This window comes from Zootoca vivipara, chromosome 3 (assembly GCF_965207765.1).
Source record: "Zootoca vivipara chromosome 3, rZooViv2.hap1.1, whole genome shotgun sequence".
NCBI classification, from domain to species: Eukaryota; Metazoa; Chordata; class Lepidosauria; order Squamata; family Lacertidae; genus Zootoca; species Zootoca vivipara.
This window is the reverse complement of record NC_142586.1, coordinates 51,049,288-51,072,913: the sequence shown is the minus strand read 5'-3', so window position 1 is coordinate 51,072,913 and position 23,626 is coordinate 51,049,288. Positions and strand designations below refer to the sequence as shown.

At 42.8% G+C, this 23,626-nt stretch overlaps 2 protein-coding genes and 1 long non-coding RNA gene across 7 annotated transcripts; 2 read left to right on the top strand and 1 right to left on the bottom strand.

Moving 5' to 3' along the window:
- Positions 1-1,197: 1,197 nt before the first annotated feature.
- Positions 1,198-10,070, top strand: LOC118082149 (amine sulfotransferase-like). Of its 4 annotated transcripts, none has more exons than XR_015948943.1 (8): positions 1,198-1,311; positions 3,342-3,486; positions 4,308-4,516; positions 5,430-5,556; positions 6,347-6,441; positions 6,939-7,119; positions 7,740-7,932; positions 9,443-9,538. XR_015948943.1 is itself a non-coding variant. In XM_088666041.1 (8 exons), exons 2-7 carry the CDS (start codon positions 3,345-3,347, stop codon positions 7,862-7,864), a joined length of 879 nt encoding a protein of 292 aa, XP_088522167.1. In that variant the 5' UTR covers positions 1,198-1,311; positions 3,342-3,344; the 3' UTR covers positions 7,865-7,902; positions 9,443-10,070. The 4 variants fall into 4 exon arrangements, 3 of the variants coding, with proteins under 3 accessions (XP_088522167.1, XP_088522165.1, XP_034965038.1); XM_088666041.1 differs by having other exon boundaries at positions 7,740-7,902; positions 9,443-10,070; XM_088666039.1 differs by having other exon boundaries at positions 7,740-10,070.
- Positions 10,071-14,790: 4,720 nt separating this feature from the next.
- LOC148686243 (uncharacterized) lies at positions 14,791-19,749 on the bottom strand. Its single transcript, XR_015948944.1, has 5 exons — positions 19,630-19,749; positions 17,732-17,822; positions 16,772-16,846; positions 16,220-16,448; positions 14,791-15,944 (listed from the first exon to the last, which is right to left on the bottom strand). It is a non-coding gene; the product is annotated as an uncharacterized LOC148686243 (long non-coding RNA).
- LOC118082148 (amine sulfotransferase) lies at positions 14,839-22,219 on the top strand. Of its 2 annotated transcripts, XM_035109146.3 has the most exons (7): positions 14,839-14,952; positions 16,362-16,506; positions 17,654-17,862; positions 18,391-18,517; positions 19,319-19,413; positions 21,046-21,226; positions 21,382-22,219. In XM_035109146.3, exons 2-7 carry the CDS (start codon positions 16,365-16,367, stop codon positions 21,504-21,506), a joined length of 879 nt encoding a protein of 292 aa, XP_034965037.1. In that variant the 5' UTR covers positions 14,839-14,952; positions 16,362-16,364; the 3' UTR covers positions 21,507-22,219. The 2 variants fall into 2 exon arrangements, with proteins under 2 accessions (XP_034965037.1, XP_088522154.1); XM_088666028.1 differs by lacking the exon at positions 14,839-14,952 and having other exon boundaries at positions 16,212-16,506.
- Positions 22,220-23,626: the final 1,407 nt, after the last annotated feature.

Genomic DNA, 23,626 nt, shown 5'->3' with positions numbered 1-23,626 from the left:
TAAGTTTCGTTTTCCTAGAAATCACGTGCTTTTGAGGAAATCAGATGATGCTTGTTTGTGACTGTATAAAAGGATCATGCACCCACCAGTGGGTGTGCAGATTGCCAGCTTATTGCGCTGCACCTTTGCTTGGCATATGCTAAACAAATAAACCTTGTTGTATCCTGCCTGGCGTTTTGCCTCTTTGTGTTGGCTCCATTGCTCCTGACATCCGGACTTGGGCTTAGGTCCATCATTTCAAGTTTTGGACTATGGGCATCCACCTGTTTTAGTGAAGAAGCAAGGTAGTTAAGAAAAAGGTTAAAAAGAGAGGGAGTGAGAACACAGCCCTGCTCTACTCCTCGGTTTATAATGACAGCCTTCCAGAATTTCTTATGATCTCTCGTTAGGATCGACGCAATTAGCATATCCCAACATGCCTAATTATATCTTATCCGGCTAAGCTGGATAGTTTCCCTGAGTTGTCAGAATCTGGAGAAGTAAATGTCAGGCAATCGTGAGCTGTCTCTGAACTCTCTGTAAATTCGCCTAACCTCGGTATTGATTGCTATGGTTTCTTTATCAGTCCAATTGCCAATTCCTCTCTTCTTAGGTGGCCTGTGCGAGTGTAAATGAGACAGTTCGGTTGTTAAAATGTTGATAAATTCCTCAAAGCGAGTGACTCAAACAACAGGGGAGAGTTCACCTTTCTCTACCGAGAACAAATGGATCACACAGTCAGAATTCACCAAACTTTGGAATAAGCTGTGTGCAGATGAAAAAGGTTGCTACTTTTCTTGGATAGATTTAGATAGATTTCTAAAACAACCAATGATAATCATTTAGTACGTTTTATTAAAACAAATAAGGACTATTTTGGAGTTAAAGTTGGTTTCATTGGGGTGCAAATCAGTGCAGGCATGTGTGTACAAATAGATATCCACTGGTGAATCTCAGGTCTCTCTTACCATTTGAGCCCATTTTCTACTAGTGGACCTGAGCAGACGTAATACTGCATTTATTTCTTAAATGGCCAAAGACCACTGTTGATATTGGCTGTTCCTTGTGCAAAGAAGCAAGTTCTCCCCCTGTTGTCTTTACATTGTCAGCCTCTGTGCATCCGTGTTACCTTTCTTTTCTTGCATAATATGCCAGGAATTATTTACTAAGGAGGAGCCAACTCTTCTCAGCTGACAGAATTCTATAAAGCAGTTTCCTGGTGAGCTCTGAACTTGAGCCTTGAAAAGCTGAAATACTCCAAGCAGCAGAAGAGATCCCACTTTCCCCCTCTCTCCCTCTCTCCCCCACACTTTTTGACTCTAAAAACAAAAGGTAAGTAAGTTTTGTTGTAAATTATATTTTCCAGGGGAAAGCAAGACTACTGAATGACAAACAACAAATCTACTCTTTCTTGCAAGAGTTCCGAGGGGCAACAAGTTATTTCATCTGATGCATGAAAACTCTTGTCACAGTTAATATTCTTTTCTCGTGTCACACAGAGTGCACCATTTGTGCTACCAGAGATTAAAACTTTTTTTAAGGGGACTGAATGTGAACTCCAATTGTGCAAGTGGAACCCTGCTCATTTATTTATTGGAAAAGCAAACGGAGTTTTTTTCTTGTTAGTACATACAGTGTTTTCCACTAAAAGATTGTTGCATTTCTTAGCGATGAAACACAAGATTTATATAGAGTATTAAAGTGATTTTCTGTCTTCATGGCACTTTATTTCTTTAACAATTATAAGCACTGACTATTGTTATAACTTCTTTTATTTACTTTATAACCCATCTAAGTCTTATGACTTACATTATAAGTCTAAAATGTCACAAGGTGGTATATCTCAATTTGATACATTATATTATATATTATGGCCTGAAATGTCCCAACAGGTATAAAAGACAAGCAACCCACTGGAGACATCTTTGGTTTCCTCAGCACCCAATGGAGCCTTGAACCTTCTCCCATAACAATTGCCCACCTCCTCATATCCACTGAGCCCACCCTTGCAAGTGCCTACCTTGTCAGACGCTACGTGGGAGGAGAGAATTTGGTGCGGGGGGAGGTAGGGGGAGACTAAAAAGAGAGAGGAAAGGGTTATTTTGGCAGTGGTGTCTCAGTACTGCAGCGCCTGCCCCAACATGGCTTATTGTATGTGCAGTTAACTCTCTGTATTATCATAGATGAAGCTGAGGGCAGCATTCCCTCCATGGAATGTGCTTGGGCACCACAATTCAGCAGCAGTTGCAGCCAGAACTGGCAATGGAAGCCAAATGGGCAGTGAGAAACAGCTTTCTCTTTACCACCCCATCTATCTGTCCCCTCTTCCACATCCATTCCGTCTCAAACATACACAGAGCCATGTGTCCCATTTATCCAAAATCCACTCATTTTGCAAACGGACTTGCATGCGCTGTCTGTCGCAGGGGGAGTAGAACAGAAATAAATCTCTCCAACAACCCCAGGAACAGTCACAGGGTAACACTAAAAGGAAAAGTGGTTTGGCCCCAGGCAGGCAAGAAAATTCGTCATCCCAATTTCTTGAAGCGGATCAAGTGCCCAGGAGGAATTGGCAAGAGTTCCCAATAGACTTCAGTCTTGCATTTTCCCTGGATCCATTGACAGGGGGGAGGATTTTGCTTCCTTCCCACCTCCCCTGAGTACAAGAACGAATGTCAGAATAGCAGCACTTACCAAACTATGACGTCAGGCAGCATAAAGTGAGGCCAAGGGCTGCTATTATGAATGCTGCACACATGCACTTGAGAAACAACCACATCAGGGTGAAAGAGCTGGCTAGAAAAGCTTTATTGTGCAGGGCAAAGCCAGCTTTGAGCTGAAAGCAGCACCGTTCAAAAAAACAGACATAAAGTAGGAGGAAAATAATGCTTTGTTGTCTCAATGATGAGCCAAGTCGCTGTCCTTTAAATGGTAGATCTTTATGTGGCTCACTATGAGATCTGCAAAAGGAGTAGGATTTCACAAAATGACACCTCTATTTCTTTTTTCCCTTTTTTCTCATGCTCAAAATGTTTTATTACTGAAGGCTGTAGAACTGCTCGTGAAAGGGCAGAGTAGCCGTTCCCTGCTACAAGAATACTGGGAGTAGCCTGAAGTCTGAAAAGTTGTACCTGACGGGTGCTAAGAAATGCCCACTGTTTTTCGCTCAGAAGAAAGTTCAAAGCACAAAGTGCAGTAAAACACCTACATTGCAATGACATAGAAAATTTAAAAGGAGATGAACAAAAACAAAATAGTGATAAATGAAAGAGTTAGTAGCCCTGGTGTGACCTTCTGTCAAATCTTATTTCCCGTTGTCACATAATAGAGGGAACTGTTCTCTTCTCTTTATTCTTGTGCAGGCAATGCAACCAGATGAGAAATACCTTTACAAATACAAAGGCTTTTATTTCCGGCCTGATTTTACTTCAGTGGAGCACTTAGATACCCTGGAGGATTTTGAAATAAGAGACAGTGATGTATTTTTACTCACTTATCCAAAGTCAGGTAAGAGTGTATTTTCATAGGAAGAACCATGATTGCTATTCAACCATGATGGATAACCACATATATGTAAATAGTATCTTTATTATACTAATGCAAGTTTTAGACCACATGCAAAATTGAGGTCAATATTGGTAGTATGGAACTCACCTAGTTACATAAAGGTGAACCAGGCCATGTTTTGTTTTTTGTTTTTGTTTTTTACAAAAAGAAGAAATAATGTGTTTTCCACTGGTGTCAACCTGTTTGAGGTTTTGAAAACAATATAAATACACATCAAAAATATTCAAATTTGTTTGCTAAGGGTTCACTGACTTTCAGGATTTTGCATGTGGTTGTAAAATGGTGTTTGTAAAATTCTGTTCTAAAAAAACACTTTCATTCCATGACTCCTTGTTTCAGCATTTATCTGCCACAACTGGGCCAGTATCCAATGAGGTTGTGCCCCACATGCAATAACTTCCACTCCCACACGGAAACTTCCTTCAATCTTCTTTGTAGAACCAGACAACCTTTTTTTTTATTCTCTGGACTTTTACTATCATTTGTATAATGTGCTGCGAAGAAACTGGAATGGAGCTTTTAGTAGCTTTTTGTTCTGTCTTCCCAAGTCCTCAAATTCTATGAAACCTTTAGCTGAAGTTCTCATTCTCATCCACAATGGATAGGAAGCCCTGGTCAATCTTCCTCATTCCCCCATTGCTGCCCCTATTTCAGTGGTGATGTCTGTAACACCAAATTTGGTGCCCCCCCAACCTCTCACCTAAAGTACTAAGTACATTTATGACAATGAATGAATTAAATAGGCCTATTCTCGTTCATAGGCACAATATGGACTCAAAATATTTTGAGCTTGATTTATCATGAAGGTCATCGAGATGGAACCGAAAAAGTCGAATTACCAGACAGGGTTCCGTGGCTGGAGTACAATATCCGCAATATGGATTACATCAGTCGTCCATCACCTCGCCTCTTTGCTTCCCATCTACCCTACTATTTAGCACCCAAGGGATTAAGGAACAGAAGAGCAAAAGTAGGAAACGACACATTTATTATTTGATCAAATGAAATGTCTGTCTTGCCTTATTTAAATTAACATCTCAGTTTCCGTTAATATTTATCAGTTTCTGAATGCAGTTCATCTAGTTGCAATTCCTTTGACCATATGAATGAATAATGCTCTGTGCACTCTGAGCTTGGAATAATTCCCATGACTCCTAAACAGCAAAGATCTTATGCTCCACCATATTAAAAGTCTTGGAGGGTGCCCTCCAACAGACTTAGTAAGAATAAGCTCATTTGACACCATAGGATTGCACTGTGTGTGTGACATGCATGTTGCAAAAGAGTGTGAGTCTACCAGGGCTATAAAGCAACGGGAAGCACGAAAAATCTACAAGAAGAGATATCCAACACCATCTTAAGGGTACCCAGCGTTGTGGTGCAGAAATTCCTCCAGCTCCGGACACTGCGCAGCCGGCGGGGGTGGAGGAGGCGGGCAGCAACTGGAGGGCGCTCCGCCAGCGGGGAGGAGGCTCCGGGCGCTGCGCGGCATGCCGGAGGCAGGCAAGGGCTGCGTGGAGGGCCCTGCCGGTGGGGGCGGAGGAGGCGGGCAGCAGCTGGAGGGCACCCAGCGGGCGGGGAGGAGGCTCCAGGCGCTGCGTGACATGGCGGAGGGCAGTGAGCTGTTGCCGGGAGGTGCCGCATCTAGCCTTGCCTCTTCCTTGGTGCCCTCCAGAACTTGGCGCCTTGGTTCCCTGCGCCACTGCCCCCTATGGGCAAGACGCCCCTGGAGATATCTGAGATAAAACCATTCATATTTTTTTTGCATATATATTCCACTTGACACATTTCACAACCAGAGAAATAACTACAGAAGCAAAACAAAAGAGATAGTAGAAACAATAAGATCAGCAATAGAATGGAATTGGTTGTTATTCCTACAGGTTGTTTATGTGGCCAGAAACCCAAAGGATGTCTTGGTTTCCTTTTACCATTTTTCCAAAACTGTAGCCAACTTAGAAGAAGTAGAAGATTTTGGAATTTTCATGGAGAGGTTTTTGGCTGGAAAGGGTAAGGTAGTGTTGCTATTCTAAAATGAATCACTTTTGATTAGATTTGCTATTCTAAAATGAATCACTTTTGTCCCTTCATCTTTATCCCTAGTTAACAACAGATTAAAGAAGTAAGGAATGTTTTCACAATGCCATGTCTGTTGCTATAGGTTACTCTGAGGAAATTCCACATCCACCCATCACAAAGAGTCTCCAAGTGAGACTCCAACTACACCATTTTATGCCACTGATGACTAGTGTCCATAGAGGCAGAAGGTAGGGCATAGATCTGGCCAACTCCCAAAGGAAACCAGGTGGATTTATATCCTGTCTGCATCAGGATGCAACAACTATCAAATCATTACAAGGTGGAGCACCTAATCCTTAAGCAAGTGTAGAGAATTGTGTCAAGTTAATTCAGAAACCCAGACAGGGTCTCCTAAATGTTGCAGGTATTAACTGCCACACCATATAAGGAAGCTGCTAGAGTGGGAAGGAAGGGAGCTGGAGGAAGGCTAAACTGATCTCAGCCCACCCACCACTCTCCCATCACATTGCTTGGAAGCACTGCAGGCAGCCTTAAAATGGAGAAGTCTTCTGCAATTTTTTTCCGTGAGAAAGTGTTTAGTGAGGTTGGGTGGTATTAGTTCAGCTTCTGCTTAATGGTTTGTACCACTGGTGGTTCTTAAATTGATTCCTCTAAATTGCTTTAATGGAGTTTATATGTTTCTACTGCTCCCCTCGGAATGTTTTTCAAAAAAAAATCATCTGTTCTACATTTAATGCCAAATCAACTTCTCTCCCATCAGTATTTGCAAGTTTATGGCTGGACCATGTGGAAGGCTGGTTCTCTCACAGGGATGACTTCAATATTCTGTTTCTTACCTATGAAGAAATGAAGAAGGTAAGTTATCAAAATGCTATTCAGTCTGATATTAACAACCATCAAAACTCACCTCAAATAGACTAGTGGGTCATTGACTCAGGAGCAGCTTTTACAGACTCCAGACTGTGAATAATGCACTGTAGCCATTTCCCCTGAGGGATTATGGGGCTATAAATAAAATGTCATGGTCCCAAGCAAGATATGTCATTTCACAGGCCCTCTGATGCTGAGGAGAGATGTCACAGAATCTCCCTCGTGTCTTCAACAGGGGCATTTATTTCTTTACTTGTGGACTCAGTTGAAAGAGCTGCCCCTTAATAAAATGCATTCTGCATGGCTCATGGAATAAAAGCAACAATAAAAGTATAATATAATGCAATGGCAATTATTACAAACTAGGCAAATAAAGATGCAGGCTGCTTGTTTTCTCTACTTGTTATCTTCCATGACTATTAGTCACGAGGCTGGTTTCTCTATTGTGGATGGCCTGACACTAAAACCACTTTCCATTTCAGGATCTAAGAAGCTGTGTATTGAAAATTTGCAACTTCCTGGGAAAGAGTCTGACAGAAAAGGAGGTGGATGCTGTTGTGGATCAGGCTACATTTAATAAAATGAAAGCAGATCCCAGGGCAAACTATAAGTTCGCGCGACCAGATCTCATGGACCACAGCAAAGGAAGTTTTCTTCGCAAAGGTAAGTTAATGGTAGATCACACTGACTTGGTGTTGCTTGCAGAATCCCCAACAGATTCACTTGGCACCTACTTTGAAATGCAATAGTCACCTCGAGAACATGGTTTCATTTTCCCATTATTTCACAAAACTCTCAGATTCTGCTATTACCTAGTTGTACTGTTGTTCTATTATGTTCTCTCTTTTTGGGAAATATTTATATTGAAATGAGGCACATTTGCCTTTCAAATCAAGAATGTGGAACCTTTTCCCACCTGAGGGCAACATTCCCTTTTGAGGAAGCAACCAGGGGACAGGTGGCAGTGGCGGATGGGTCCAGCCCTGGGTGTCGTTCTTACATTTATAGAGTGGGCTGCATTCAAGGCACACACAAAACCTGCACACATACACATGTGCACCTCCATCTGCCATCCAGATGGCATTCAATGACCTATTCCAGGTAAGCTGTGGAGGAATGTGAGGAAGGCCGGTGAAGGTATGGCTTCAGGTAGGCATGGCCTCGGGACAGTCCAGGGAGCCAGGTAGAAAGGCTGGTGATGGATTTAAAACAGCACCTGTTCCCCTGAACAGTTTTTCAGTTTCACCATAATGCGCTTTCTTTCTCTCTGCTTCCCATTCCAGGAACTGTTGGAGACTGGAAGAACACGATGACAGTTGCACAAAGTGAAAGGTTTGACAGTGTTTTTAAGGAGAGGATGGAAAAGCTTCCCATGAAGTTCTGCTGGGACATGAGTGATGCATTATGAGTTTGCTGAGGGTGTGAAAGTAAAAAATAATGTGCATGGTATGCATCTAATCCAGGCCTACTTGTAAGGTAAAGGTAAAGTTAGATCTGGAAGGGGTGGGCCTTGCTTTGGGGTGGCACAAGTACCTGATAGAAGAAATATTAAAGGAATACAGTAATTTTAATAATAACATTATAAGGAAGTGACTCCTAAAAATTTGGAAAAAATATAAAGGTATATTGGAACCAAAGACACCGTGGTGGATCTCTCAATTGGAAACAGTAGCAGTAAAAAGAAAAAAATTGGAGGAAAATTGGCCGACTTATAAATTATTATTAGAAAAGGTAGAAGGGGAAATAAAATTAAAAGAATATAAAGAAGTACAAAAATACTTACATGTTTGGCTCCAATATTTCCAAATTAATCAACGTTTCCAAATAGATAAGAAATCAGGCTTTGAAAATAGTTTTTCAAAATTTGATAAAATTATAATAGAAGGGGATAATAAATATATTAAAAATTTATATGATTCATTATTAGAATGGGAGATGAAATATGAATTAACAAAAGAAATTATGATAAAATGGGGACAGGATTAGGGGACAGCAATATCGGTAGAAAAATGGGAACAATTGTGGATAAAAGATATAAAATTTACACCAAATTATGATTTAAAGGAAAATATCTTGAAAATGCAATATAGATGGTATCTGACCCCGGTGAAATTGGTGAAAATATATAAAGGGAGTGACAATACTTGTTGGAGGTGTCATGAAGAGGCAGGCTCATTTATTCACATTTGGTGGCAATGTAAAAAGATTCCTTCCTAAAAGAATATTTTAAGATTTTTTTCATTTCATTATATATGTCATCCCAGAATCCTTTAATTTTTTTGCAATGCCACCAAATATGCAAGTAGGTTCCCACTTATAATGGAACCCACTTTCCATTACTTTCAATGGGAAAGTTCGCTTCAGGTTAAGTACACTTCAGGTTAAGTACAGACTTCCGGAACCAATTGTGTTTGTAAACCGAGGTACCACTGTACTTAGGTCCTTCTCTAGAACAGGGTGTGCATGTGTTATAGTATCTGTCAGTCCATGTATTGCAAATAATTGGTCAAGAGCGGTGATTGTTGGAACAGATGTTTGTGATTATTTGAAGCCATTTTGAGTAGAAGTACTACAGACAAGAAGTAATTTCTTTGTAATGGTCATACAAAATAAAGATGGATACTTGATCATTTCCCAGGTGAAGATAGGTCACTTTGGTGGGTTACACCAAATTGTTGGGTATGCATAGCTGTGTGATATACTAGGATAATTTCACAAACTGTAGAAAAAGTAAGGTAAGAATTACAATAGAAATTATATTTTATGCTGCTTGTCATTTACTCACCTTTGGCCCCTGAAAAATTCTTGGGCAATTAGCAATCCATGTGTTGCAAATAATTGGTGGAGAACTTTGACTGCCGGAACAGATATTCATTTTTCTGGTACTGAACAAACATGCAGTAATCTGAATAATCTCTTTGAAAGCTTCATTCCTAAACAAGTTTATTATGCGGGAAAGTCTTATTGAACACATTTGCTCTTGCAGCCTCTCCCCACATCAGCTACTCACGATGAGCCTCACCGAACCGAAAACTCTAATCGGACAGCGACTGAAGGACATAGAGCAACAGAACAATCTGGCTATTATAAAGAAATTTTGTCCATGGTATGCCCATTCCCCCCCCCCAAAAAATATTGATTCTTTGGCCTCATATTTGCACAAACTCACTATTCCAAAATATAGACATGCCTTCAAACTTGCCAGAATGGATGTTTTGCCCTCTGCTGTACTTGAGGGCCAATTCCAAAAGATCTTAATTGAGAAATGACTTTGCCCTTGTGGAGATGGCAATATAGAAACAGTGGCACATGTCCTCCTGTCCTGCTCCCTTTACAAAGATTCGAGGAACGAGATTATTACTCCACTCCTATCAACCATCCCAGGTCGCCCACCTGCGGCTACATTGCTCTTTCTCCTATCAGACCAAAATGACCAGATAACAGCAAAGGTTGCTAGATTTATTGAGGGTGCAATGAGATTAAGGGCCACCAATTGACCGACAACTCAGGACACTTAATTGCCCCTCTTACCTAATGTTTTTACCTGTATATATTGTTGGTTTTATTGTTGCTATGGCCATTGGCTAATGCGAATAAAGTTTATTTGATTTGAACACATTTGACTTTATTTCAGAGGACAGGGCTGCTGGTGGCTCCCTCACCTCACTCCCCTGGTTGTGCAAGTAGAGTGACAAAGTCCAATTCCACAGGAACTCATCTGACCCCCAAGGATGATAAACATTGCAAGCGGGCCAAAACTTGATTTGAAAAAGTAGTTCGATGGGAGAACTTATTTGAACTCTAATAAAAAATTGCCTCACAAACATTTTAGATGGAGAAAGCATTTGATTCCTACTGAATGGCAATGATTAATTAACATTCAAATCCCTGCCAGCCTATAGAAAAACAACTGTACCTTCATACTGCATGCCAGTTCAAGGCAGAGAAGTTTGATAAGAGACAAGGGCACCCAGAGTGTATTCTTTGTGTATTCTTTGCATTGTTTGACACACATTCTCCTCCCTGTAGTTCACTCAGCAAACACGATCACATGAAAAAACACAGATTCCAACATTTACAGCTTATAAGAATACGTGAATAAAAATGGTTCTTTGTGCTCTTCCAAGAGTTGAAGCAGCACCCATTCTTCGGATCTGAAACTGCAACCAGACTCTGATATTTATAAATCATCACAATATAATTTAGTACAGGTTGAGTCACCCAGTCCTATTCTCAGCAAGCAGTAGGCGTGCCAGGATCCATCTTTGCTTTCAAAATTAAAACTGCCTCCGCCTCTTTAAGTTTTTATGGGATGGATGAGTGAAAAGGTGTATCGTGAAATTTGAAGATGTGTGATTGTGTGAATGTTGATGGATGAACTGAAGCTGTCTTTCTGTTCACATTCTTTGAGGAAGTTGAAATTAGGTGGACTTGCATTAAAACATTAACCAGATTTCTCCCCATTCCTGCTCTGGAGTATTATTACTGTCTGCCTGGCAACTAAAGCTGATGGATAAAAGATGCCAGGGAACCAAAATCTATCAGCCACTAAAACATCACTCCAATATATGAAGTCATTATCATGTATGAGGAAACACAACTGAGATTTGCCATAATTTGAAATAAAAACCCTGCAACTATAAAATAAATTGCGCTTTCACAATCTAAGAGGTGCTGTATAAAAATTCCCCTGTGATTTTGTGGGGGAAGAGCTGAGGTACAGGGAGGAGACAAAGTTGTGGAGCTGCCCAAGCCCAAGACATTGAAAGTGGTTTACAGGATAAATTTGGACAGTTTGGCAAGGAGAAAACAGGAAGCCATCAAGTGCATTTTCTAAGCAAAGGTATTCCTAAAATATTAGTTTTAGATGATAAACAAAAACAAAATGAGCCATTCCTGCATGTGGTATTGTTTACTGGGAAATAGCTTTCATGGAATTCTGACTATAATGACTGGGAGCTGTCCATCTTGATGTGGACTCTGAAAATCCTTCAAAATCTTTGAAGGGTGGGAAAGATTGCTGCCAATCTGTTGGATCTGAAAGTTTATTCCTGGGCATGAGTCACATTTGATCTCAGATAAGCTGTGTACAAATGAAAAAGGTTTCTACTTTTCTTGGATCGATTTCTAAAACAACCAATGCTAATTATTTAGTAAGTTTTATTCAAACAAATAGGGACTATTTTGGAGTTAAAGTTGATGTTATTGGGTTGTAAGTCAGTGCAGGCATGTGTGTACAAATAGACATCCACTGGTGAATCTCAGGTCTCTCTTAACATTTGAGCCCATTTTCTACTAGTGGACCTGAGCAGACGTAATACTCATCAGCATCAAACCTTTTATTGGCATCACATACAAACATTGTTGTAGAATTACCACCTCCCCAGTGGCACAAAACATTAGCCAAAGAGGCAAAGCAGTCGATCATCACATCTCTAGGTCTCCAGGGAGATCAGACGTCTGCAATGTGTTTCAATGACAGACAACCAAATAGAGATATTTAGCAACTAACTTGGGGAGCTCCTGATCATTCCCCAGTAATAGAAAATGTATGACCTTCAACTCTGGTTTCCATTTGGGGATGCAGAGTTGGTCTAGGAATTGCTGGCAGAGATCAGCATATACCGGTAGTTTACATTCAAGAACCTTATGTGTAAGGGTTTCCACCAGGTAGTCTTCACATGGGCAAATTCTTTCTCCTTCCACCATGCCCAGGAACCTTCCCCAAAGGAGGTTTAATGGATTTAAGTTGAACCTGGCCAGTGAAAATGCCCTTCTTTCTTGGGGATTAAGCAAGAACTTAAGATAAATGTGGTTAATTTCATGTGCCCAAGAAAGTTGAAAGTGAAGAGGGAAACATGTTTTCTCTGCTGCTACTGTTAGTTCCTGGCGTCCCACAACCAATTTTTAATTATAGCCTTGGCAGATGGTAGGGACATCGGTTGCAAAAGTTCCACTGGCAGCCCAAGTTATGTTTATGTTAATGCCCTTTATGTTAAACTGTTGTAGCCCTGGGGAAGGAAAGGGTTCTAACAAAACTTCGGTGAGGAGAGGAGATGTTGTAAGGCAGATGTTTAGCCAGCATAGAAGAAATCTCACCCAGGCAACAGTCTCTACCTTGTGTTGACCTCCCTCTAAACAAAGGTCTGTGTAGGGTACACATAGTGGGACAGCAAAAATATTAAAAAGGAAAGCTGCCTGCACTCGTTCAACCAGTTGGGTAAACCCTAGCAGCCAGGCTGGAATAGCATAAAGCAATTGAGCTAGAATTTTGGCATTGAAGACCTTAAGGGCAGAGGGGATATGTGAATTACCTCTTGTTATGAAGAAACGCTTTATAGCCTGTATAAACATCTTATTGGCATTCACCACCATTGCACGGTGTGAGGACCATAGAAGCCTATGATGGAATGAATGCAATTTCCAGGAAGTTGAATTCGAATACCTGCTGAATGGGTTTTCCACCAAATACCCAGCTGTAGCTCTTACGTGAATTCCCAAAAACCATTATTTTGCTTTTATCAAAGTTCATACACAATTTCATTCTGGACAGGTAGTCAATGCAAGAATTTAACAATCATTCTAAGACAGTTCTTGTCCGTGAAAGCAAAAACATGTCATCTGCCGATAGGAGAATGGGAATGCTTGATGTGTGGAGTTTTGGACTATGGGCATCCACCTGTTTTAGTGAGGAAGCAAGGTCATTAAGAAAAAGGTTAAAAAGAGAGGGAGCGAGAACACAGCCCTGCTTTACTCCTCGGTTTATAATGACAGGATCTGTCATTACATTCCCTGGTGTTGTTATTATATGACAGGTGTTCTTTGTATACAGCTTTTTAATCAAGTAGAGTAATCTAGGTTCTAGGCCCATCGTCTCCAATTTGGTCCATAACCGCCCCCTTTCAACAGTGTCAAAAGGAGCCTTGCTATCTAAGAAGGCCACATAAAGACATTCTTTGTGAAGCCGCATGTACTTAGCAACTAAGTGGGATAACACCATGCAATTGCGCAAAGTGGATTTCCCTGGCCTGAACCCTGCCTGCTCTGGAGCTATGATGTTATTCTCATCAAGCCAAGTAGTTAGTTTCTTTAACAGATGTTTAGCATACAGTTTCCCAATGTTTGACAATAGACTAATTGGCCGATAGTTGGACGGCAGCTTTTTGTCACCCTTTTTAAAGATTGGGATAATTATAGATTGCTGCCATGAGTTAGGCATAATTCTGGATCTATCAATCACAGTAAATAGTTCCACTAGTATCGGAACCCACCACTCTGACTTAGCTTTGATCAATTCAGATGGAATAGCATCAGGGCCGGCAGCCTTTCCTGCTTTCATCTGGTTAATTAAACTTATAACTTTGGTAATGGGGACATGGGGCCACCCATCCGCGAAATTAAAGATGGCGTGTTCCTGAATTTCTGGTGAAATACAATCATCGAAGAAATCCACTTTGAAAAGCTCTACCAATGTCAAAGATGGAATCAATATCAGCCAATCATCCTGTGTCTGTGAGGAGTCTGCTACAGCCTTCCAGAATTTATTATGATCTCTCGTTAGGATCGCTGCAAGTAGCTAACATGCCTAATTATATCTTATCCGGGTAAGCTGGATAGTTTCCCTGAGTTGTCAGAATCTGGAGAAGTAAATGTCAGGCAATTGTGAGCTGTCCGTCTCTCTGAACTCTCTGTAAATTCTCCTAACCTCGGTTTTGATTGCTATGGTTTCTTTATTAGTCCATTGGCCAATCCCCCTCTTCTTAGGTGGCCTGTGCGAGTGTAAATGAGACAGTTCGGTTGTTAAGATGTCGATAAATTCCTCAAAGCAAGTGACTCCTCCACAGGGGAAAGTTCACCTTTCTCTACTGAGAACAAATGGAACACACAGTCAGAATTCACCAACTTTGGAATAAGCTGTGTGCAAATGAAAAAGGCTGGCTACTTTTTTTGGATAGATTTAAATAGATGCCTAAAACAACCAATGCTAATTATTTAGTAAGTTTTATTAAAACAAATAGGGCCTATTTTGGAGTTAAAGTTGGTATTATTGGTTTGTAAGTCAGTGCAGGCATGTGTGTACAAATAGACATCCACTGGTGAATCTCAGGTCTCTCTCACCATTTGAGCCCATTTTCTATTAGTGGACATGAGCAGACGTAATACTGCATTTATTTCTTAAATGGACGAAGACCACTGTTGATATTGGCTGTTCCTTGTGCAAAGAAACAAGTTCTTCCCCTGTTGTTCTTTACATTTTCAGCCTCTATGCACCTGTGTTACCTTTCTTTTCTTGCATAACATGCCAGGAATGATTTACCAAGGAGGAGCCATTGGTTTAATCAAACTTTTATTACCTAACAGAATACTATAAAGCAGTTCCCTGGAAAGCTCTGAACTTGAGCCTTGAAAAGCTGAAATACTCCAAGCAGCAGAAGAGATCCCACTTTCCCCCTCTCTCCCTCTCTCTCCCACACTTTTTGACTCTAAAAACAAAAGGTAGGTGAGTTTTGTCGTAAATTAAATTTTCCAGGGAAAAGCAGGACTACTGAATGACAAACAACAAATCTACTCTTTCTTGCAAGAGTTCCGAGGGGCAACAAGGTATTTCATCTGATGCATGGAAACTCTTGCCACAGTTCATATTCTTTTGTCGTGTCACACAGAGTGCACCATTTGTGCTACCAGAGATTAAAACTTTTTTTAAGGGGGCTGAATGTGAACTCCAATTGTGCAAGTGGAACCCTACTCATTTAGGTATATATTGGAAAATCAAACGGAGTATTTTTCTTGTTAGTATTTTGAACATATGTTTTCCACTAAAAGATTGTTGCATTTCTTAGCAATGAAACACAAGATTTATATAGAGTATTAAAGTGATTTTTTGTCTTCATGGCACTTTATTTATATATCAATTATAAGCACTGACTATTATTATTTCTACTTTTATTTACTTTATAAGCCATCCTTTCGTCTAAAATGTCACAAGATGCATTATATTATATATTATGGCCTGAAATGTCCCAACAGGAATAAAAGACAAGAAACACACTGGAGACAACTTTGGTTTCCTCAGCACCCAATGGAACCTTGAACTTTCTCCCATAACAATTGCCCATCTCCTCATATCATCCACTGAGCCCACCCTTGCAAGTGCCTACCTTGTCAGACGCTACGTCCTCAAACATACACAGAGCCACGTGTCCCATTTATCCAGAATCCACTCATTTTGCAAATGGACATGCATGCACTGTCTTTCGTAGGGAGAGTAGAACAGAAATAATCTCTCCAACGACCCCAGGAAAAGTCAGAGGCTAACACTGAAAGGAAAACTAGTTTGGCCCCAGGCAGGCAAGAAAATACATCACCCCAATTTCTTGAAGCGGATCAAGCACCCAGGAGGATTTGGCAAGAGTTCCCAACAGACTTCAGTCTTTGATTTTCCCTGGATCCATTGACAGGGGGAGGCTTTTTGCTTCTTCCCACCTACCCTGAGTACAAGAATAAATGTCAGGATAGCATCACTGACCAAACTATGATGTCAGGCAGCAAAAAGTGAGGACAAGGGCTGCTGTTTAGCATGCTGCACCCATGCACTTGAGAAACAACTTGACAAGCTTTATTTTGCAGAGCAAAGCTAGCTTTGAGTTGAAAGCAGCACCATTAAAAAAAACCAGACATAAAGTAGGAGGAAAAGTATGCTTTGTTGCCTCTTATGATGAGCCATGTCTCTGTTGTTTAAATGATAGACCTTTATGTTGCTCACCTGTGGTGGAAGAGAAGCATGGGATTCTGCTATGAGATCTGCAAAAGGAGTAGGATTTCACAAAATGACACCTCTATTTCTTTGTGGTTTCCCGTTGTCGCATAATAGAGGGAACTGTTCTCTTCTCTTTTTTCTTATGCAGGCAATGCAACCAGATGAGAAATATGTTTTCTCATACAAAGGATTTTATTTCCAGCCAGGAGTGGCTTCAGTGGAGTACTTAGATACCCTGGAGGATTTTGAAATAAGAGACAGTGATGTGTTTTTAGTCACTTATCCAAAGTCAGGTAAGAGTGCATTTTCATAGGAAGAACCATGATTGCTATTCAGCCATGATGGATACCCACATACATGTAAATAGTATCTGCAGTCATACCTCGGTATAAGTATACTTCGGTCTGAGTACTTTCAGTTTACGTACTCCGCGGACCCATCTGGTGCGGATTAATCCACTTTCCATTACTTTCAAAGGGAAAGTTCGCTTTAGGTTAAGGAATACAAGTTTAAAACCGCATGCAAAATTGAGGTCAATATGGGTAGTATGGAACTCACCTGCTTACATAAAGGTGAACTGGGCCATGTTTGTTTAAAAAAAGATGAAATAATGTGTTTTCCACCAGTGTCAACCTGTTTGAGGTTTTGAGAACAACATAAATACAGATGAAAAACATTCAAATTTGCTTTCTGAGGGTTTATTATATTCACTGACTTTCAGGGTTTTGTATGTGGTTGTAAAATGGTGTTTGTAAAATTCTATTCTTAAAAAGCTTTCATCCCATGACTCTTTATTTCAGCATTTATCTGCCACAACGTGGACAGTAACATGGGGGCCGTATCCAATGCAGTTCTGCCCCACATGTAATAACTCCCACACCAGAACTTCCTTCACTCTTCTTTGGAGTACTTTGTAGAACCCAACAACCTTCTTTTTTATTCCCTGGACTTCGACTATCATTTGTATAATGTGCTGTGAAGAATCTGGAATAGAGCTTTTGGTAACTTTTTGAAAATTAAAGGAACTTATTTGTAAATTTTGCCTTCCCAAATCCCCAAATTCTATGAAGCCTTGAGCTGAACTTCGCATTTCTCATCCACAATGGAAAGGAAGCCTTGGTCAATCTTCCTCATTCCCCCATTGCTGCCCCTATTTCAGTGGTGATCTGTGTAACACCAAATTTGGTGCCCCCTACCTCCCACCTTCTATTTTATCTCACAGTAGTGGCAACCCCTGCAGCCAGGACCCTAAATCTGCCGCTGCTTGCTGTGTTCCCATAATTCCCTTCTTCTCCCTCATTTCTTATCTTTAACAATGTTGAAATTCACACAGTAAGCTCCTCAATGCAGAAACATGTTGTTCTCAGTTATTTTACTCTGTAAAGTACTGAGTACATTCATGATAATGAATGAATTAATTAGCCTCATTCTTGTTTATAGGCACAATATGGACTCAAAATATTTTGAGCTTGATTTATCATGAAGGTCATCGAGATGGAACCGAAAAAGTCGACTTACTAGACAGGGTTCCGTGGCTGGAGTACAATATCCGCAATATGGATTACATCAGTCGTCCATCACCTCGCCTCTTTGCTTCCCATCTACCCTACTATTTAGCACCCAAGGGATTAAGGAACAGAAGAGCAAAAGTAGGAAATGGCAAAAAAAAAAATTGATGAAATTAAACGTTTGTCTTGCCTTATTTAAATTAACATTTCAGTTTCTGTTAACATTTTTTAGTTTCTGAGGGCAGTTCATCCAGCTGCAATTCCTTTGTATGGTACATATGATTGAATAATGCTCTGTGCACTCTGAGCTTGGAATAATTCCCATGACTCCTAAACAGCAAAGATTTTATGCTCCACCATATTAAAAGTCTTGGAGGGTGCCCTCCGATACACTTAATAAGAATAAGCTCATTCGACACCATAGGATTGCACGGTGCTTTTGACATGCATGTTGCAAAAGTGTGTGAGCCTGCCAGGGCTATAAAGCAACATGGAAGCACCAAGAATCTACAAGAAAAGATATCTGAGATAAAACCAGTCATTCTTTTATGCATATCTATTCCACTTGACACATTTCACAACCAGAGAAATAACTACAGAAGCTAAACAAAAGAGACAGTAGAAACAATAAGATCAGCAATAGAATGGAATTGGTTGTCATTCCTGCAGGTTGTTTATGTGGCCAGAAACCCAAAGGACGTCTTGGTTTCCTATTACCATTTTTCCAAAGTCGCAGTCAAATTTGAAGAAGTAGAAGATTTTGGAATTTTCATGGAGAAGTTTTTGGCTGGAAAGGGTAAGGTAGATTTGCTATTCTAAAATGAATCACTTTTGATTAGATTTGTTGTTCTAAAATGAATCATTTTGGTCCCTTCATCTTTATTCCCCCTTTGACAACAGATTAAAGAAATTCTCTGTGTGGTAAGGAATGTTTTCACAATGCCATGTCTGATGGTATAGGTTACTCTGAGGAAATTCCACATCCATCCATCACAAAGAGTCTCCAACTGAGACTCCAACTACAGTACACCATTTTATGCCACTGATGACTAGTGTCCATAGAGGCAGAAGGTAGGGAATAGATCTGGTCAACTCCCAAAGGAAACCAGGTGGATTTATATCCTGTCTGCATCAGGATGCAACAACTATCAAATCATTACAAGCTGGAGCACCTAATCCTTAATCAAGTGTAGAGAATTGTGTCAAGTTAAGTCAGAAACCCAGACAGGGTCTCCTAAATGTTGCAAGTATTAACTGTCACACCATATAAGGAAAATGCCAGAGTGGGAAGATAGGGAGCTGGAGGAAGGCTAGACTTATCTCAGCCCACCCACCACTATTCCATCACATTGCTTGGAAGCACTGCAGGCAGCCTTAAAATGCAGAACCCTTCTGCAAATTCTTTTGGTGAGAAAGTGTTTGGTGAGGTTGGGTGGTATTAGTTCAGCTTCTGTTTAATGGTTTGTACCACTGGTGATTCTTAAATTGATTCCTTTAAATTGTTTTAATTGAGTTTATATGTTTCTACTGCACCTCTCGGTATGCTTTTCAAAAAAATCATCTGCATTTTATGCCAAATCAACTTCTCTCCCATCAGTACTTGCAAGTTTATGGCTGGACCATGTGGAAGGCTGGTACTCTCACAGGGATGACTTCAATATTCTGTTTCTTACCTATGAAGAAATGAAGAAGGTATGTTATCAAAATGCTATCCAGAGCTGCCCCATAATATAATGCGTTCTGCATGGCTCATGGAATAAAAGCAACTAGTGTCATTCAGCCCGTTCAGTAAACGGGCACTAGCCGGGCGGGAACGGAGGGGAAGCCTGAGGCCCACCGGCCCCTCCTCCGCCTCCTCCCGCTGTCCCGACTGGTGACGGCCACCTCCACCTCCCTTCTCCTCCTCACCTGAGGAGAAGGAAGAGGCCTCTGCCGCTGCCACCCGCAGCGCGCCTCAGGTAAGCGCGCCGCCCCTCGCTCTCCCGCCTTGCCGCCCCGTCACTCCACCGCAGCTCCCGCTCTCGCCCCACCCGCCGGCGAGCGCCTGAGGCCCACTGGCCCCTCCTCCGCCTCCTCCCGCTGTCCCGAGTGGCGACAGCCTCCTCCACCTCCCTGCTGTGGCGGAGTGACGCGGGGCGGCGGGGCGGGAGAGCGAGGGGCGGCGTGCTTGCCTGAGGTGCGCTGCGGGAGGAGGCGGCAGAGGCCTCTTCCTTCTCCTCCGGAGAAGGGAGGTGGAGGAGGCCGTCACCACCCGGGAGAGCGGGAGGAGGTGGAGGAGGGGCCGGTGGGCCTCAGGCGCTCGCTGGCAGGTGAGGCGAGAGCGGGAGCAGTGAGTTTAATAAGGGTGCTGGGCCCCCGAGGCCAGAAGGAGCGCCCAGGAGCAGCAGCAGGCGGCAGCAGTGAGGAGCGCGGCGATCCCGCCTGGAGAACCCATCGCAGGCGTCACACAGCCTCGGGAGGCTGCCCAAAGTGCCCTGCAGGGGGCTCCGGCCACATTGGAGGGCAGCCGGCGCCGCACTCTTGCCCCCGGCAGGGAACATTCAGCCCCGCCGGCACTTGCCCTGGTGCATCTGCCCTCCTCCTACTCTCCAGCGCTCCGTTCTCCCTGACAAAGGCAGCAGATACACCAGCAGGTGGCTGGCTGGGAAGCGCGCAGCGTGCAGGAGGGAAGTCCGCCAGATTGACAGAGGCGCAGCTGCTGCTGCCACCACCACCACCTTCGCCGCTGCACAGCCCAGCCTTGCCTGACTCCAGGGAGGCGGTGGTGACGACGCCCCCAGTGACCGAGCTCAGAGAGGGAGGAAAGGCCGCGGCCCCGCCACTCCTCTCACAGGCCAGGGAGGGTTGTGAGGAGGAGGTGGAGGAGGTGGCGGCGGACCAAGATGGTGGCATCGGGCTCCAGGGCTGTGGCCGTGGCTGTGGGAGCCAGACCGGGCTCCTCAAAGCGCCCTTCCTCCCCCCCATTCACCTCCGCCGGCCTCCACCCTCGCTTCCCCGACGTGCCCTGCAGTGAGGCAGTGTCTGGCCGGGAGCGGCGGTTGGAGGAGGCAGGGGGGGGGAGAGCGCACTCGTGCAGTTTCTTCGTCCAGTCCCTGTGTCCGTGGGACACATGCGCATTAGCGTGGAAAACGGGACACAGGGAATCTGGACGCAGAGACACTTGCACTTTATTATATAGGATGGCAATTATTACAAACTAGGCAAAAGATGCAGACTGCTTGTTTTCCCTGCTTGTTATCCTGCCTGTTCCATGAGTTTTAGTCATGAGACTGTCCGGTTTCTCTATAGTGGATGGCCTGACATTAAAACCACGTCCCATTTCAGGATCTAAGAAGCTGTGTATTGAAATTATGCAACTTCCTGGGAAAGAGACTGACGGAAAAGGAGGTGGATGCTGTTGTGGATCAGGCTACATTTAATAAAATGAAAGCAGATCCCAGGGCAAACTATGACTTTTTGCCACCAGAGTTCATGGACTACAGCAAAGGACGTTTTCTTCGCAAAGGTAAGTTAATGGTAGATCAACTTGACTTGGTGTTGCTTGCGGAATCCCTGACTGATTCACCTGACAATTGCATCTAGGGGTGTAATATATCAGGTGTTATGGATATTTTTTTGACCACCACATTGCACTTTCTTTCTTTCTGCTTCCTCGCCCAGGAACTGTTGGAGACTGGAAGAGCATGATGACAGTCGCACAAAGTGAAAGGTTTGACAGCATTTTCAAGGACAGAATGGAAAAACTGCCCATCAAGTTCTGCTGGGACATCCATGAGGAATCATGAGTTTGCCTTCAACTTGGAAGGATGAAATAAAGTGCATTGTATGCATCTAATCCAGGCCTATTAGCAAGAGTTAGTAAAAAACAACCCTCTCATGTGACTTAATAGCATTCTAATGTTCGAATATGTGGAATAATTTTTTTAAAAACACCACAATAAAACTACATTTGTACGGTGCACTTCTTCTGTTTCTACATTCTAAAGGTAAAGGTAAAGGGACCCCTGACCATTAGGTCCAGTCGTGACCGACTCTGGGGTTGCGCGCTCATCTCGCATTATTGGCCGAGGGAGCCGGCATACAGCTTCCAGGTCATGTGGCCAGCATGACAAAGCCGCTTCTGGCAAACCAGAGCAGCACATGGAAACGCCGTTTACCTTCCCGCTATAGCGGTTCCTATTTATCTACTTGCATCGAACTGCTAGGTTGGCAGGAGCTGGGACCAAGCAACGGGAGCTCACCCCATCACAGGGATTCGAACTGCCGACCTTCTGATCAGCAAGCCCTAGGCTCAGTGGTTTAGCCCACAGCGCCACCTGGGTCCCCTTCTACATTCTAGCATGTCCTAATTTATGACTCCATGTGCAAAAGTTAAGGAATCCCAAACTAACTCTTGGGATTAGTAATTGTATTTTAATTTGGCACTGTTATTATGAGGCTACCATATGATTATTCTAATTGAAAATTAATAAAGATTATTGCTTAAAAAAAACCCAAACTACTGGTGTCCCAGATGGCAATGTAAATCATCCGACTCATTCGTGTCATCTATTTATTTATTGTTGGTGGAATTCAACTTCAACTTGGAAATCGTGGGAAATCTTGCTGCCAATCTATTGGATCTGAAAGATCATTCTTGGGCTTGAGTAAATTTTGATCTTAGAAAAGCTGCGTGCAAATGAAAAAAGTCACTACCTTTCTTGGATAGATTTCTAAACCAACCAACGCTAACTTATTTAGTACGTTTTATTAAAACCAATGGGGCTTATTTTAGAGTTAAAAGTTGTTGTGTGTACAAAGAATCACATATGATACCCCAAATTTTCCTGACGCAACACACGTAGAAGGTATGGGTAGGCATACTAAGGCCCGGGGGCTGGATCCGGCCCAAATGCCTTCTAAATCCGGCCCACGGACGGTCCGGAAAGCAGCGTGTTTTTACATGAGTAGATGTGTCCTTTTATTTAAAATGCATCTCTGGGTTACTTGTGGGGCATATGAATTCGTTCACATTTTCCCCCCAAAATATAGTCTGCCCCCCCAAAAGGTCGGAGGAACAGTGGACTGCCCCCCTGCTGAAAAAGTTTGCTGACCCCTCCCCTGTGTTGAGGCATCCCTCCTGCCTCCTGGCATTGCCCACACACCTCACTTGCATAAAGCAGAGTGCTCATTTCGCAAGCCTGGTAGACCTTCATCTTGGTACTGGACCTTAGAACAGTCTCCCATACCTTTTTGGATGGCGGTGTCTCAGTTCTGGAAAACCCACCCCAGGGATCCCCTTGGCATTCACCCAACACCCTCATTAGGAAAACACACATGTATCCGCTGTATGTGGGGAGCAGAACAGAAATAAATACCTCCGACTCCCCCAGGAATCGATAGAAGCGAACACCAAGAGAGAAACTGATTTGGCCCCAGGCAGGCAAGAAAATATGCTCTACCAAATTCTCGAAGCTTTTCTTCCCACGCACAGAAGATTTCCCTGTCTCTTGCCTCATTCCATTGTGATTTATTTATGTGGGAAGCCTTGGGAGCCCAGCCTCAGTCGGATGGAAGGGCTTCGTCGCCCATTGCTGTACCTGGAAAGGACCGGCGTGGAGCCACTGACAAGAAGCCTTGTGGGGTAGAACAAGAGCTGAGAAGGGTTTTGCGAGTGCCCAACTAAATACAGTAGAGGGAAACAATGGATCTGGCAAGAGGTGCCTTACTGGTCTGGGCCGAACAAGCGCAGTTACAAGCTGGGTTAGAGACCAGCCTTGAAGGAAGTTAGAAGGAAGTTCTCTCAGCGGGGGCCATTTAGTGCAGCGCGGTGCCAGAGCCCGGTAAGCGCTTGCCCGGGTTCGGGGAGGAGGCGTGAGGGCTCCGGCAGGGTCCTGGAGTCCTCCTTTCTCCTTCCCAAAACGGG

Bases quoted from the DNA above. Each gene is read 5' to 3' on its own strand.
- LOC118082149 (XM_088666041.1), top strand. From the start codon at position 3,345: ATGCAACCAGATGAGAAATACCTTTACAAATACAAAGGCTTTTATTTC. The intron at 5,557-6,346 runs GTAAGGTAGTGT...CTCTCCCATCAG, and splicing joins GAGGTTTTTGGCTGGAAAGG to TATTTGCAAGTTTATGGCTG. The intron at 6,442-6,938 runs GTAAGTTATCAA...TTTCCATTTCAG, and splicing joins CCTATGAAGAAATGAAGAAG to GATCTAAGAAGCTGTGTATT.
- LOC118082148 (XM_088666028.1), top strand. From the start codon at position 16,251: ATGAGATCTGCAAAAGGAGTAGGATTTCACAAAATGACACCTCTATTT. The intron at 16,507-17,653 runs GTAAGAGTGCAT...TCTTGTTTATAG, and splicing joins AGTCACTTATCCAAAGTCAG to GCACAATATGGACTCAAAAT. The intron at 21,227-21,381 runs GTAAGTTAATGG...TTCCTCGCCCAG, and splicing joins AGGACGTTTTCTTCGCAAAG to GAACTGTTGGAGACTGGAAG.